At 33.7% G+C, this 15,852-nt stretch overlaps 1 protein-coding gene across 1 annotated transcript; it reads left to right on the forward strand.

The window, feature by feature from the left end:
• The first annotated feature begins 2,121 nt into the window (after positions 1–2,121).
• Positions 2,122–2,706, forward strand: LOC124370327 (putative nuclease HARBI1). Its single transcript, XM_046828617.1, has one exon. The coding sequence runs from the start codon at positions 2,122–2,124 to the stop codon at positions 2,704–2,706; it is 585 nt and encodes a 194-aa protein (XP_046684573.1).
• Positions 2,707–15,852: the final 13,146 nt, after the last annotated feature.

The following is a 15,852-nucleotide window of genomic DNA, read 5'->3' on the forward strand; positions in this document are numbered from 1 at the left end:
GATGTAACAGTAATAAGTTTACCTCAAATAAAAATTATAAATAATAAATAGATAAAAAATAGGTATAAATCTTAGGCCATATCATTTAGTTAGTAATACACCCGCACACACTTTAAGCAGACCCTTCTTTTAATTTGATTATTTAAAAAAAAGGATTTGAATTTCTAACTTTTATAATGTTCCTTACATTTTTAGAATTTTATTTATAGTTCATTAGGCATTGTAACATTCCTTTTGAGTATTTTTCCAAGTCATTTGTAAGAATGATTTGATTTAATCGTTTAGAGAATAAAAATATCCTACTTGTTCTTGTATCAGATTTTCGTATGTTTTTATCTGTCATGATGCACCTTTCACGAAAATACCATATTTGAATTAAACCGATCAAGTATACCAACTTCAAACTAGAATCGTTTGCTTTCAACATTTTAAATTTACTTCTGGTATAGGGTAAATCTAGTTAACAGTGTAGTTAAGTTTAGTTTGCCTCGTTGTCTATATAAATAAAATTTAAATATGTGGGACTGAGAAGCATTACGTTTAAGGCTTTATATCCACGAACGGGCGTGAAGTGTTTATTTCGACTGTTTAAATTCACTTCCGGTCTGGTCTAAGGTTTTTACGGAGCCAATCAGGCTTGCCTAGTGTCCTCGAACAAAAACATGTATTCGTATTGATTTTCAATACATAATTTGGTTAAAACGCGTATACTACTGGTTCTTGGATCTACCTAGTATCTACTTTATTAATGTTACCTGGGTACTTTGGGATTATACCGACCACACCAGTATGAAGAACACAAAAATATAAATTTATAGAAATAAACATGATAAAACGAAAAAACAACTCTTTAATTACAAAATTACAAACTTACAAGCATTTCCAGGTATTGTGATCGGTATTGTTGTCGCTGTTATCTTATCTTTCTCGAGAATCCCGATTACGGCAGGCCGCGCGGCATCACATGATTTGCACTGTACATAATTGCCTTTCCATTACAATTCAATTTATATTTCTGATCAGCCCCTCTAGAATTTGATATTTTACTGATAGGTACTATCTCGAGGGATGTTTTTCTTTCGTCGACATCGGTGCTGCCCCCCGCTGATGGCCGGAGGCACTCGCATTTTGAGTGGCGGAATGCGATCAAGAATAAAAACAAGTTTTGAGTGTTTTTTCAATAAAGAGTTTAGTTTTAGTTTGGTAATGTTTGTTGTTGAATTTTGTGTTTGGAGAAATGTAGAGGTAAAACACGGAAGTACAACAAAGCGACGCACCAGCTGAACGGGCGGCGAGACTCTGCAATCACGTTATCTACTAGACCGCTCGACTTTGACCTCTGTCTGAGGATGGGGAGGGGTTTGCGATAAGACAATTCCTGTTTTATATTGACGAAATATTGTTCTATGCTTATCTAGTAATCAGTAAAAGCAAAATGTCGAATAACGATTCATGTCTGGGTGTGGTCAGTATAATCCCAAAGTACCGTTACCCGTTATAAAATAGTATCTGCAACAATATTCAATAAATAATCAATGTAAATTCTCATAGACTCCACTCACACATTTCTCACAGCTTTGATAACTTGTGTAGAATTAACTGGATCTCTTCACTACAAATATTTATAAAAAACTAAGCATATATTTATGTGAAACGTATTTCATAACCTCAAAACACATTACTCCATCACAACAAAACAACCAATTGGGAAAATTCCAAAACAGTAAAATCATCTGTTACGCCTAAAAGAAATACACAAATACATAATCTCTAACACCTTACTTTTATTTAAGTCCAGTCACTTAGACACATTCAGTCGTAAAAAGAGCATAACCATATACTTACCGAAATAGAATGATATCCTTACACCTGTATGCATAATAAGTTGAAGTAAAACCTTATCTTTTCAAGTAAAAGATTATCCTTTAAAGTTGATCCCTTTACTTCAAATTGAAGTAAATGGAAATGCATAACAGCTACCTTTTACTTGAAATGAAAAGCATATCCTTCGAAAATTCTGAGTGTGGTCAGTAGCACACACATCGTTGTAGTGAAAGGTACTATAACCTTAGTTACTTCAATATAAGTGTCTTAATTAGTTCCTTTATTTCATTGAAAGTGATGGCAGATGTTGTGGACGTGAGAGATGTGAAACAGTACAAGCCACGGTTACCTACACTTCCCCGTTATTTTAAAGAACTATATCTTTTCAATGAAGACAACGTGGAGTGGCTTGCAAACAGAGTTTTAGTTGCAACTAAAGAAACTCGGGGAGGAGCTTTATCATCCGTTCATAAGATGACAATATGTTTACGTTACCTTGCAGACCCCGGGTATCAAAAGGGTATCGGACAGGAACTTGGTATTGATCAGGAAACGGTTTCTCGGTCGGTGAGTGAAGTTGTTGATAGTATAGTTGCACAAGCGAACCAGTGGATAAAGTTTCCTACTACCAACAATGAAATAATGGAGGCAAAACAGCTGTGGCGGAGAAAATTTCGCTTTCCAACGGCAATTGGTGTGGTAGATTGCACTCACGTAGGTATACAAAAACCTTATCTCCACGGAGACGAGTACATTAACCGTAAGGGAAAACCTACTCTGAATGTACAAGCTACCTGTGACGCTAGTGAAAAGTTCATTAGTGTTGACGTGAGTTGGCCTGGTCAGTACACGATTCAAGGATTTGGAAAAACTCTCTTGTAAGAGGAGTACTGGCAAACAAACCAAATGCTGTATTACTTGCAGATAGTGGGTATGGAATAGAACCTTGTCTCATGACTCCTTTTGCAAATCCTACTCCTGGTGCTACGGTGGTACTATTGATCCATTTACTTTTTCCTGAAGGACATCCTTGCAAGTATAAGGTAATCGTTATACATATGGAAAAAAAGCAAAACCTTTTACTTCTACCTTTTCCTTCAAACCATTACCTTTTACTTCTACCTTATACTTGAGAGGTTTTCCTTCAGTTTTATGCATACGACTCATTGTTCAGAACATTTACCTTTTACTTTGGTAGTTAAAAATCTGTTTAGAGCAACAACTGGTGCATGGTTTTCATTTTGGTTTGGTTGGTAGCATCTTGTATCTTTTATTTTAAGTTGGCATTGTTTTTGGGCATCACTTTTAAAGCAAATTACTGTGAAAACAAAGAACAAGAGGAATCAGTAGACCAAGCTTGAAGATGTGCAGAGAAAAGTCTAAACCACTATAAAACACGTTAAATTTATAACAACTAACCTTCAGACATATATATATATATATATATATATATATATATATATATATATATATATATATATATATATATATAAATGTCAAATCACCACCGGATAATAATTTACAGACGAAAAAAAAATCACGAGATCTATTAAAATGTTTAATTTAATAACTTCTAATTACCAACGTTGGCAGGGATTGGGACTGCCTGTGCATAAAACAGTTGCCATGCATTCATCACTGTTACCAAAACTAACAGCAATGGCTACAATATCACTGTTATGCGCACCCAGGTTAGGGCATTACATGGTACTAGGGCCAGTCCTTGGGCAGGTCGTCACCCTTTTACCATATAATACTCCCCTCCCTTATTAGGTTGGTTAATTGAGTTATGAAGATTACGTCACGTTTACTGCTATCTACTGGAGAAAATATGTATGACAAAAAAAGTTATGTGGATTCGTAGATTCTCACCGTGATGTACTTACGGACTTTACAGTATAAATATTGTATAACAGTGTTATTGGGGGGTTGTGGCCGTTTTTATAAAAAAGTTTCAAATGGGAATATATGTTACGTAATTTTCAACTTAAAGGTAGGCTATATGCACCCAGAGCGTTTTTTGGGGCAAAAAAACTCATTATTATGGTTATTCGTATATACAGGGTGTGAAAAAATGTCTAACAGTGAAATTTATTTTTAACAGTAAATTCTGGTTTCAGCCCCCTTTTTTGACCTAAGTACACCAATTGTTTTTTGTAACATGTTTATTAAATACCTCTTCAGGAAATATGAAGTGACCTAATATTTTTCTTCCTTTTCTAATTTAACAAAATCATGAAACCTTAAGAAAATAAAAAATATGCGAAAGTTAAACATTTTAAATAGCAACCTATTGAAAAGTACACCATTTTAAAATTATATTAAAGGCAATTAGTTTTTTATTTGAAGTTATATTATATCTTGCGCCATTTAGTAATGACAAATTTTATGTTATCTTTTCTGTGTTATGTAATAACTGCAAATACACACCATGTATAAACAGCGCCATTCTACTTATTCACTTGTTCCATCCCCACTGTAATTTGATGTATCCTGAGAGAGAATTCCATATCCACATAATGTACTTTGATGTAGCTTAAGCTAGAATGCCATAGCCACATCCTAAACTTTGAAGAATGATTTGAGACCCTAGATCCTTTGTCAAGGATACGTAAGTAAGACGATATTGTGACTAAGAAATATAGATTTCTCTTATGTGGTTTGAAAATTTCACAACCGTAAGTTCGGTATTTATGAAGTATTGTTATAAACAGGAAAAACACTAATTATTAGTTTTAAATATTTTTATTTTGAAATTTTGTTACCAGTTAGATAGCTTTCATAGAAACATATCTATTAAAATCGATATCTTGATGGAATGTAAATGGCTATATGCAATATAACGTGAGCTAATAACTACCGCATTTCTAATTAGATCCAGATTGAAGTTGGAGAAAAGACTTGATTTTAAAACGGCAGAAATTTTCATTTAAGAAAACATTTTAATTATTATATTTTCCAATCAATATATACCTATTTATATTTTGGTATAACTTAAGATTTCGAAAATGCAACCGTTCAAATTTGTAAAAATAAATTACATATCTAGGGTAAAACCTCAGACTGCAAGTGGCATTGTGTGAGTACAAGTTTATATATTTATTTATATGATCTTTGGTTCAAATATTTCTACGTCGAGACAAAGTTGTTTATTATATAAATTTATTTAAGTCAAAGCCTACCTAATTTTTTAATTAAAATATGCAGTAATAACAAATACAGTTTTTCAGTAATTTTATATTTATAAATTTCAGATTTGTGCTAATATATTCTTGAAGAAAATAACAAGCATCTATAATAACATATACAATTTTGTACTATTAAATACAAGTGCTACACACGTTACAATACAGACAGCAAAGTAAGTAGAAATTGTGCAAAAATGCTAAATCTGGTTAAACAACATTTTTTTTACTGTATGAAGATAAAATCTTTATTTCGTAACATTAAAATAGTTAATAGTCCGACTAAATATAAAAGACATCATTAAATGGTATGCATTGCATTTTATCCATTGCATTTTATTTTAATTAGAAACAAAGTGTCAGCTTTGCTGTGATATATTGTGTGCTATCAAGGCTGTTCATAGAATACTATGAATATAATAGTATGCGAGGAAATAGATTTAGAACAATTTCTATTGAGATTTAACTTGCTGGATCCTTACGATTTATAACAGTTTTAAAACTCAAGACAGCCCTAAGATAAAAATTGCAAAACCTGCAAATCACTGCAGCTTTACATTACTTTCTTCTACTAGGTTAATAAGGAATGAGATAAATCAAAAGTTGATTTGGTGACATTTATATTACAATCTAATTAACCAATTTATTATTAAAGTCATGAGTAATTGTACTTATATTAATATTATGGACTATTCTCATGTAATCTAATACTAAACCCATTAATATAAGTATGCCATTCTGAAACAACAATTTTAACTAAATTAACTTAAATATTTTAAGTATGACAATACATTACCTAGTATATGTGTCGTGTGTGTTTTTGTGTAAGTGGAGCGACCTCCTGCCGCATTGGCCGCATCACCCTGTAGCAGTAAAAAAGACACAATATAATAATGTATCATATTAAACCATTTAGTTCCCAAAACCAATGTAAGTACAGAAATACACCTTAATTAAATAAATATTATTAAAAGCAAGTATATTCATGGGAAAAATATGTTAACTTAAGTCTAATATAAGCAGATAAATTTAGTATACCTTAATGTGTTGTGTGGTGGAGAATTATTGTTGGAGTTGTATGTAGTTCTACACGCACGCACACTTTCACACTTTTCCATTCATTCATCATTCATGCTTTGTGTGTTTTGCAAAACACGTGGGGAAGTGTTACTTGAAAGTGTCGCAGAGAGGACGTCAAGCCAACGCAGGACCGAGGCCACCTGAAAATAATCAGAACAAAACTCTCGAATCACAAATATGACACCAATCAGTAGGTTGCTTTATTTATAATACCTTATAAACGTGTGTTGACTAAGACTGTAGTTTCAGAATGGCATTAAATTTACACCTGAAATATCCCAAATACTTACGGTACTGTGTCATCTCGCATTGAGGATAAGTAATATAGCATTCTGAAACATGATTTCAAATTAATAATCAAAACTTAATAGTAAGTAAATTATTAAAATAATACTTAGTACAGATAATATTGTAGTGGTTTAAAGTGAATATAAAAGTTTCGGTATCTAAGTTGTCGATTTAGAGATCTGCGTTAGAGATTGCACAGATTAAAATTCTGTCTTTGACTGTAGTACTGAAAGTTATTAGTTAATGTATATGATAATACAATTAAGGGGGGGAAGCTCTTTAAAAAAAGTGTGATTGAAGTATGTTCAAGAGAAAATTATATTTATGTATGTACATTATTTCGTTATTACAACTTTTTCAAGTACACAAATCACTTTATAAACAATAATCAAACAATTAAATAAACACCTCATAACAAACTTTCTACATTTAGAATGAAAGTTTATAAATTATAAAAATTTAAATTTGTATAAGTTTTTTGAAACAAAAGAAGTATAATCCAATTTTGAATTTCGGTAAATTTAATAAATAAGAATATTAGGATTCAAGTGGAAAACAATAATTTAGAAAATGTTGTAGGTTCATATGGTTCTTTAGATTTTAAATGTGTTAATGTGCCAATTCATAATCATTAGGTTCACATCGTACGGTGAAATATTTTTAAAAGGTTAACTTTTTTATAGCTTAAGTCACAGCAAAGTGCTCAAAGTTTTGTTTAAGAAAATAGCCTTACATGCTATTTTTATAGATTTTCGTCTTCTTTGTAATGTATTAAAAAGACGTAATCGGTTATTCTTAGGTGTAAAGAATTTAAGGTTTAGCCAGTGCAGCCTCTGGGAAAACACATACAGGTTAATTGTATGTAAAAAAAATATAAAAAAAATATATATATATAATGGCCCAACAAACCATATTCAACCATGGCGTCGTACATATAATTCGTTCAAACCGGAAATGCTCATACCACACGTAATGTCATACGAGCCATTCGTAATTCTACTATCATGTGAAGCTCTTAACGAAGAAAAATAAAATAATATGTACATAAAATGACCCTACTTCTGTTTCTAAATCACATACAGCCCCATCATATTACGTCATAAGTGGGTTAACCGCAAGACTAAGGATTCCTCCACACAGATGTAAAATAGTTACTGAAAGTGTCATTTATAATATATCATGGAATGGATTTATTTCATAAGTACTTATGAACTCTGGTTCACACTCCGACTTCAGGATCCCAAAATACCGCACTTTTATCTTTAATTTAAAATTTTCAGGAGATTGTAATATCTTACCGTGATTATCACTTATCTCAGGAGTGTTTAGAATCTCACAAAAAGAATATGACCATGGTGTCCCTGTTTTTCAACATGAAATTGCGTGTGGGTCCGCGGTTATGTGTATATATATATATATATATATATATATATATATATATATATATTATATATAATGTTATGAACTCCACATTATAGGGTTATCTTTATATTAGAATAATAAATCGGAAACTAAAACCCTTTTATTTTAGGGTCAAAGGGTTTTGGTTTCCGATTTATTATTCTAATATATATAATAAAATCTATTTTTAACATTTTTAAACTCGTTTAGACTTTTTTGGGACAGTTATCGTTTAAAAAGGTCGCACATATAATGGCCCATATATATAGTTGGGCCATTATATGTGTGACTATTTTAAACGATAATTGTCCCAAAAAAGTCTAAACGAGTTTAAAAATGTTAAAAAATTGAATTTATAAATGTATTAATAAAATCAATGTATTTTTGGTGTGTGTAAGTTCGTTGATCACCTTGGTACGCCATTTCGTTTCAATATGGCGGTCGTTAAAACTTTATAAAACTCAACAACTCCGTTATTTATGAAGCAACATGATAAATTGAATTGTTCTGGAATGGTTATAAAAATTTCTCAACTTTTTAAATCAATTTTTGGTACCTTGAACGGTTTTCGAGATATTGATTACATGTTAATCCCATTTTAACTTAAGGGATGCTGAAACAAGTTAGATCAAGGTACAAAAAATTTATATTTTAAATATCTTGACTATGTTCATTGGCCGACAAAGTACGTCAACTTTTTCAATATAGCAGTCATTTAAACTTTTTACAATTCCAAAACTTCGTTTATTTATGATCCTAGAGAATAAAACAGCAGATGATCTTAAATGTATAAAAAATTTCCAAACATTTTTTGGTATCTTGAATGGTTTTCAAAATATTAATTATATGTAAAAAATATCATGAGAATATATAATATTTCAGTTGTAACAAAACCTACCTACACAAGACGTAAAATATACATCTTAATACTATGCCGCCCAAGATGACACCATCAAAATAATGTATCCCAAAGTAGGCTTTTTCTGAGGCGGTTCTTATAAGACCGGCGCTGCGGGAAAATCACAAATCGAGATTCAGTGCTGAAGGACACGATCGGGGCAAACGGAACAGTTCGAAGTCTAGAGCCGATGGTGGCTTTAGAAATCCGCGACCTCGACTGAATATAGTGCACCTAATGGAGCGCGAAGCAAACAGGCCATAAAGGGAGTCGGGCAATTGCAGGATCCAGTTGGAGGTGACGAAGTGCTTCCGTTTCGGCCACCTCCAGAGGACTGCAGGGGCCTGACAGAAGAGGTGAAGGCTTTTTATAAAGATTGGGGAGGCGTCTTACAGGTAAAACGACTGTAAGGTGGTAGCCCGTTGTTTTCTCTGTCTAGGGCTTAAAGTATCCAAAAAAAAACCCCTTCCTAAAAGTTAGGGATTAAAATTCTTCAGAAAAATGTCCACCGAAGTAGAGTTGCGGTCGAACCACTCTCACAACTTGTCCGGGAAAACAAAATCGACGTTGTTACAATAAGCGAGAGTACTGGTTCCGCGATATCGTAAAAAAACTCTATACTTATGGCCCTTTTCATGTACTTCCGGTCTACGATATTTGTGGTACCATAGTGCAGTGTGCCTTGTAATCCCGCATAAGAAAATATGTCTACATATATATTACTGACAATCATACTTCGGTTATAATGTGAATACTTCCAGCCGTTTAAATGGTTCAATTACGGTGCGTAAGTTTAGTTTGCCTTATTACTCCAATGCATAAACTATATACGTATGTAGCTCTCTTAAATTTACTTCGGACTAAAAGTGTCTACCTCCGGCTTTGTAATCTACTCTCAGTCTACAATATTTCCAGTAACATAGTTGAGTTTAGCTTGTTGTCACGATGAAGACATTACATAAATTTGCGTAGGATTGGAAAGCCTAATACAGGGACTAAAACCGGAAATCTGTGAACGAGTTATAGGACTGAAAAACAACACCTTAAGTGATCTAGAGACCAATTTAAAAATTACAGAACAGCTAGTTCTAACACAAAGAAAAAAAACAAAGAAAGGTATAATAGGGTTGCAGCAAACAGACCCTATAGTACACCCTTATATGAACAAAACATCATCCATAAACTACAAACAGAAGTTAACACCCTAACCAATTTAGTAGCTAACCTAAGTACAAACCAAATCTCAAACCATAACCACAGGTACGAAAGGTCTCCATCCCCGTATGAAAACTTAAAATATAAGCCAAGATATGATAGAACACCTAGTCCTCACCAGAATAGATATATGGAAAGCCCAAACTACCCCAAACAAACCCAAAGGCCACCTATGATTAAACACGTTATCTTCACTACTAAAAGGAGAAGACAAAACCATTCCCAAACACAACCTGCTAGACAAAATACGTATTGCATTATTTGCCGTAAAGACAACCATAACACTGAACAGTGCTGGTTCAAGCAACGTTCATTAACTCCTCAACCCCAAAGTAACCGCTTGGCACCTAAAACCAACAATACACAAGAGCTGTTCTGTAGGTACTGCAAGCGAACAAACCACAATATTGAATCATGTTATAAGTCTAATTATTATAAACAGAATCAAGAAAAAAACGGGAATAGGGGGAGGTCACACTAACCCTTACCGAACTTCCCCCTTATCAAAAGAGAAAACAAATACCACCATAGATCTTAGCCAAAGAAATCGACAAACTTACAAATGTATAAAGTCTATGACCTTTACTCCAACTAACCCCAAAGTACTACAACTATCAACCCCTGGAAAGACCAGTTCAGAAGTGATATTTAAAGCCATAGATTATAATCAAGTATTCCCACCCTTAAAGAAGATGCAAGAAATTGAACTACATATTATGCAAAAGCCTATACACACGATAAAACTTCAATCTGTGTTCAATCCAACCCCAACTCTAAGCGAACCAAACCCCACGGGGACAACAAAAATAAATAAACCCAGCTTTAAAAGAAACCTTGCAGTCTCAGAAAATTTCACACGACAGATAAAACCTAGCATATTAAAGGGAGTAGCGCACGTAAAACAGGACCCAGATTGTAGTACAATGGGGGAGGTAAACACACATACTGAATTGGAAGAAACCATTGAGATAGACACTATACAGATTTTAAATCACATAGAGCAACAGAAGAAACAGAATATGATAGATTGTGCTAACTTGCAAGAAATAACGCAAGACAGGATACACAAACCGAGGAAGAATAAAATATTATTATTAGAGGATATTTATGAACTCATATTTAATTGCGAAAATAAAACCACGAAGAAGATACCTGTCCTAACAATAGACGTAGCTTTGACCACAAACCCTCAACATCCAGTACCCTGCATTATAGATACAGGATGTAACATAAACATTATTAGAGCAGACCTAGTTTGTAAAACAAAATTAAATACTAGCAACATACCCTCGTTTAACAGTTTTGGGTTCAACAAAAATCGCCATAAAAATTGGCAAAGTAATACTTGAAGACACGTTTTATGTGACACCTGATCTAAACAGCCCAATATTAGTAGGCAACATATTCCTATTTCAGAACTGCGTGGAGTTAAACTATAAAAATAAAACAATAAAAATTACAAAATATCAGATTGAACATATAATACCTATGAATGAACAGTGGCAGTTAGATATCAAGAATTTTAAAAACTCACAGAAATTAGAAGTACAGCAAATAACAGAGGTAACAGCCCCACAAGACATAATATTATAGCACCACATCAGCACATTAGGATTAGCTCCTTAAAAGGTATAGTCTTGGACAGCCATCGAAACAGATAGGAATCTAAGAATAAAAAAGAAATGTCATGTATATCTTTCAGACGGGGAAGATGGTACAGATACAATTGTAAATATTTATAATGCATCAAATTTCCCAAAAAAAGATACCCGCACATACTACGATAGGACATATACATTACCCAACTCTTGAACCACAGCCTACCCTGGAACATCATCCCACTACAAGTGACACAGGAAAAACAATATTGACAGATAAGGACGGCATATTATTTTATATATCACCACATTTAACCCTCCAAGAACACAAAAAAGTCCTTGACGTTTTACAAAAATACAGACACATATTTACAACAAAGGTAATCGATTTAACTCGTGCAAACATACCTCCTGTTAAACTCGAATTAAAACCGAATACGAAACCTGTAAACTCACCACCGTATAGGCAAAGTAAAACAGAAAGGGAAAAATTAAACAAATTATTGGACCATTTAGAACAAGCCAAAATATTAGAGGAATGGCAGGATTACACAGAATATGCAACCAACACATATTTTATTCGTAATAGCATCTCCTTATATTGATTAAAATTTTAATTAACAATGGATAACGTCAACCGACATATTGAGCACAAACTTTAATACCTTAATACTTTGAACACATGTTTAATATTAAATTATTCATTACAATTTATGTTTAATTTAATTCACTATAACATTTACTAGTAATCTTTCTAGTGTTGCAATAAATATGTGTTCATGGACTAACGTGAGAAAACTTTCATTTAAAATATCTAAACAATTACATAAATTTACACGATTAAAACAAATGAGTGATTTTTCGACATTTAAATAAAATATATGAAATAAGAAAATATGAATTTCAATATTAAACTATTCATTATTTAGGTACAGGTACCTTAGAATTATAAATGATTAATGAACCCTGATATTTAATCCTACGTTCCTAAACTTACTTACATTTTATTGCACTTGACACTTATTACGCCTAAAAGATATTTCCCTGCACACGAACACAAGCACTGGCACTCCCGAACGTCGCTTTTCGAATCCCGTCCTCGACTTCCTTTTTTCTCCCCCTCGTTGTTCCTCCTTTTTGATGTTCTTCCGCCAGCTTTCTTGACTACGCCTCTGCCAAATCTCTCCATCATAATTGGTGAGTACCAACTTTTCATATCAGCATGGCTGTCCCTTACATCGTTGCATGATTTTTAGAAATAAGCATTTCCGCTGCTTAAACAAGCATTTCCTGTTTGTTCATCATCGGTGTCTGGGCGGATGTGCGTATCCACTTACATCCGGAGGATGTTTGTATCGAATTGTAATACAAGACTTCCTTTCCAGTAACTATCTGTACATTGATTCTAAGAATTTTGTTATACTAATAATTACGCATGTCTTACACTAGGCACCGTTGGAATGTGTTCGTTAAGAGCCACGGTGCCTGCCGGGGTGAGTAACGATGAGGTCACTCTCGTCAGATGCTATTTCAAACCTAATGAAAATGTCGTCGATTTCCAGGACAAGCTGAAAGATGTACTTTACCTCCTCGGGGGAAACATGACTTTGAAAATAGAAAATAGATTGTCAAAGGACTCTAGAATACGTAATTAAATAGTGTTACAAATCATAGTAAGCGTGTCTACAGGACGCAGGCCAGGGTATTTGCGTCAGAAGTTTATCAGTGTTATACATCATTGCGATAAAAGCCCGTTCAAATAACATAATAACTGTCAGGGAACAAGAGTCAGAAGGTAATCAATTTTATAAATTATTAGCTTCAAATCCGTTAAAATAAGGTAAAAACAGTCTGGGGACAAGAGTCAGTAGGTAATTGGTTTAGAAAAATCATTACAGTGAACGCTTCTACTAACAGACTAGACTAGAGGAAGTAGAGTTTCTATGTTATAAAAATAATAATTAAAGAACCTAGATAATGCAGATCTTACAATCTAATGATGTAAGGTCGATGATTAATAATGTACTCCGTAAACTGAATAAAGTTTAAATTTCATTTTGAACGGTTTAGTCAGTTGCACCGGTGCCTTAAACACACCTAATAATAGCGTTGCTGTAACTAAAATATACGAATTCCTATTCATACGACGCCAAAATTTGGACTTAAATGTTACTTTAAACTATTACATATAATATATAGATCATACCAGAGCATTGTTACACGTATAATTTAGTAATCACAACAAACATGTTGTGTGTCAAATCTATGTACACAAACAACTATAAAAACAACACTAAATCAAACACTAATTATGTAAAATGAACCAAAGATTACAGGTCAAAATAGTTCTTCATAAAACAACCAACTACTAGCAAAAGTGAACGTTTTGGAGATAATTGTACATATCACACCTAGAAATTTTGTTCTAGCATAGTAGTATTAGTAGCACATATATTAGGATTAGATCAACAAGGGTCGACATAAAATTACCAACATACTTTAAGTCCTATTTCCACAAGTTGTACCCTCACACTAAATACTTCCTACAGCAATATACACATGGCATCTACTGCGTATTACATTTTACACATAAAGGTATCATATACTTGTATATATAATTTGGACTTATCAGGTTGAAAAATGTTCCCAACAAACCAACACAGCTGTCACGCAGGTCCGATGTCCGGTAGTTAGCGCCACAGCTTGCAGTTTGAAGTCACGTAAAGCAGCATATTGTCTTCAGTAGATTACCCTCGGGAAGCCATTGCATCGCATTAAAAAATTTATTGAATAATTTTAAATGTAAAAATACTGTTTTCATAGCAACAAGTTCATTTAATTGTTCAGAAACATAATATGACAACGTTCATTATAAAATTGTAATCTAGGTGACATTTCAAAATTACTTTGTATGATACTTTATATGATTAGTACGAACAGCATTCTTAAAGAAGTCACCTATCAGTAACTACTTCTCTTTTAATATATATTTTTTTTAATTGGTACATCATGTGGATCTTTGTGGGAGTATTCAGTTTTTACAATTAACTGTCATGACAGTGCGTTCATTGAGACAGGTTTAGTTGAGAGGAAGCAGAAACACCTATACCGCAGTTCTCCAAGGGTTCCACTTGGTGTCTCCACGTACTCCACACTCCTTCTATTAGGGATGATCTTGGTGACTCGGAGCTGGAGGCCATAAGAGAGAAGTGGTGTCACCTGATAAACCAGTATAATGTTACACTATATTAAGATTAGGGGTTGAAACGCACCATTTCAAGGGTTGCTGAAGTTCGTTTTCAGAATCGCTGCGTCAGTTTCCAGAGTCGCTGCTGTAGAGCCTTTACTAGCTGCCAGGGCATTAGCCTGTTGGAGGGAAGTTCACCTAGGTTGGGCTGCGAACTAAAGGGTACCTACAAGGAATTTAAATTGTGGCCACTCCGATTATAGCAGCTGTAGCCACTAGGTCTAGTCAACAAGAGGGAATGGTTCACCACATGTGACGGGGAAAGCCTGTAGAAAGTTTAAAGTACTCCTAAGTCTAGAAGTACAGTCAGCAAGGTTTTGCGCACTTTGTATCGCCAACCCTGTGCTGGGATAATTTCCTATATTTACGCTACACAGTTTTCCACATACGTTTGAGGCGGTAATGGTTTACAGTACAGTCACATCAAAGGACATAGCATCAATGGTAAATTGTTTACGTAATTGTTCGGCGTAATATCGATGTATCACCAACACAAAGGGGGCTGTTGCCCCCCTCACCAATATTCCTATACTTTTATAATTCATTATTAGAAACTACTGTTGTTTATATTGAATGTTTTTTTATTATATTATTAAAAGTATACAATCTTAAATATTAATAATGTAAAATTCAAACTAAACAACGAATTCAGAACACACTTTGTTTGCTACGAAAATTACAATACAGTCACATCAAAGGACATAGCATCAATGGTAAATTGTTTACGTAATTGTTCAGCGTAATATCGATGTATCACCAACACATCGTGTTTACTGATAGTGGTAGCCACTAAGTTGTTAACCCTCGCAGAAATGTCTGTTTAGTATGGCTGCATAAACTCTTGGTTGAACCTTTTTTGTTTCTATTACTCTTAGAAAATTTGAAACGTTATTATATTCGTGCACTGTAAACATCCAGCCTAGAAAAATATACACATACATTGAGTAGTAACAATCGGTTCTTGGAAGTGCAGGAGGGAAGCGATAAAAACGCGTGAGAAACAAAGTATTTCCTGCAACTTCCTCCCCTTGCCCCTCGTTCGTCGGGAACAAACTCTTGGTGGCCAAACTGTACGTAGTTGTCTTAGTCACCGATAGAGCGAAGCACCTTCGCGAT

Source organism: Homalodisca vitripennis, unplaced genomic scaffold (assembly GCF_021130785.1).
Source record: "Homalodisca vitripennis isolate AUS2020 unplaced genomic scaffold, UT_GWSS_2.1 ScUCBcl_81;HRSCAF=1011, whole genome shotgun sequence".
NCBI classification, from domain to species: Eukaryota; Metazoa; Arthropoda; class Insecta; order Hemiptera; family Cicadellidae; genus Homalodisca; species Homalodisca vitripennis.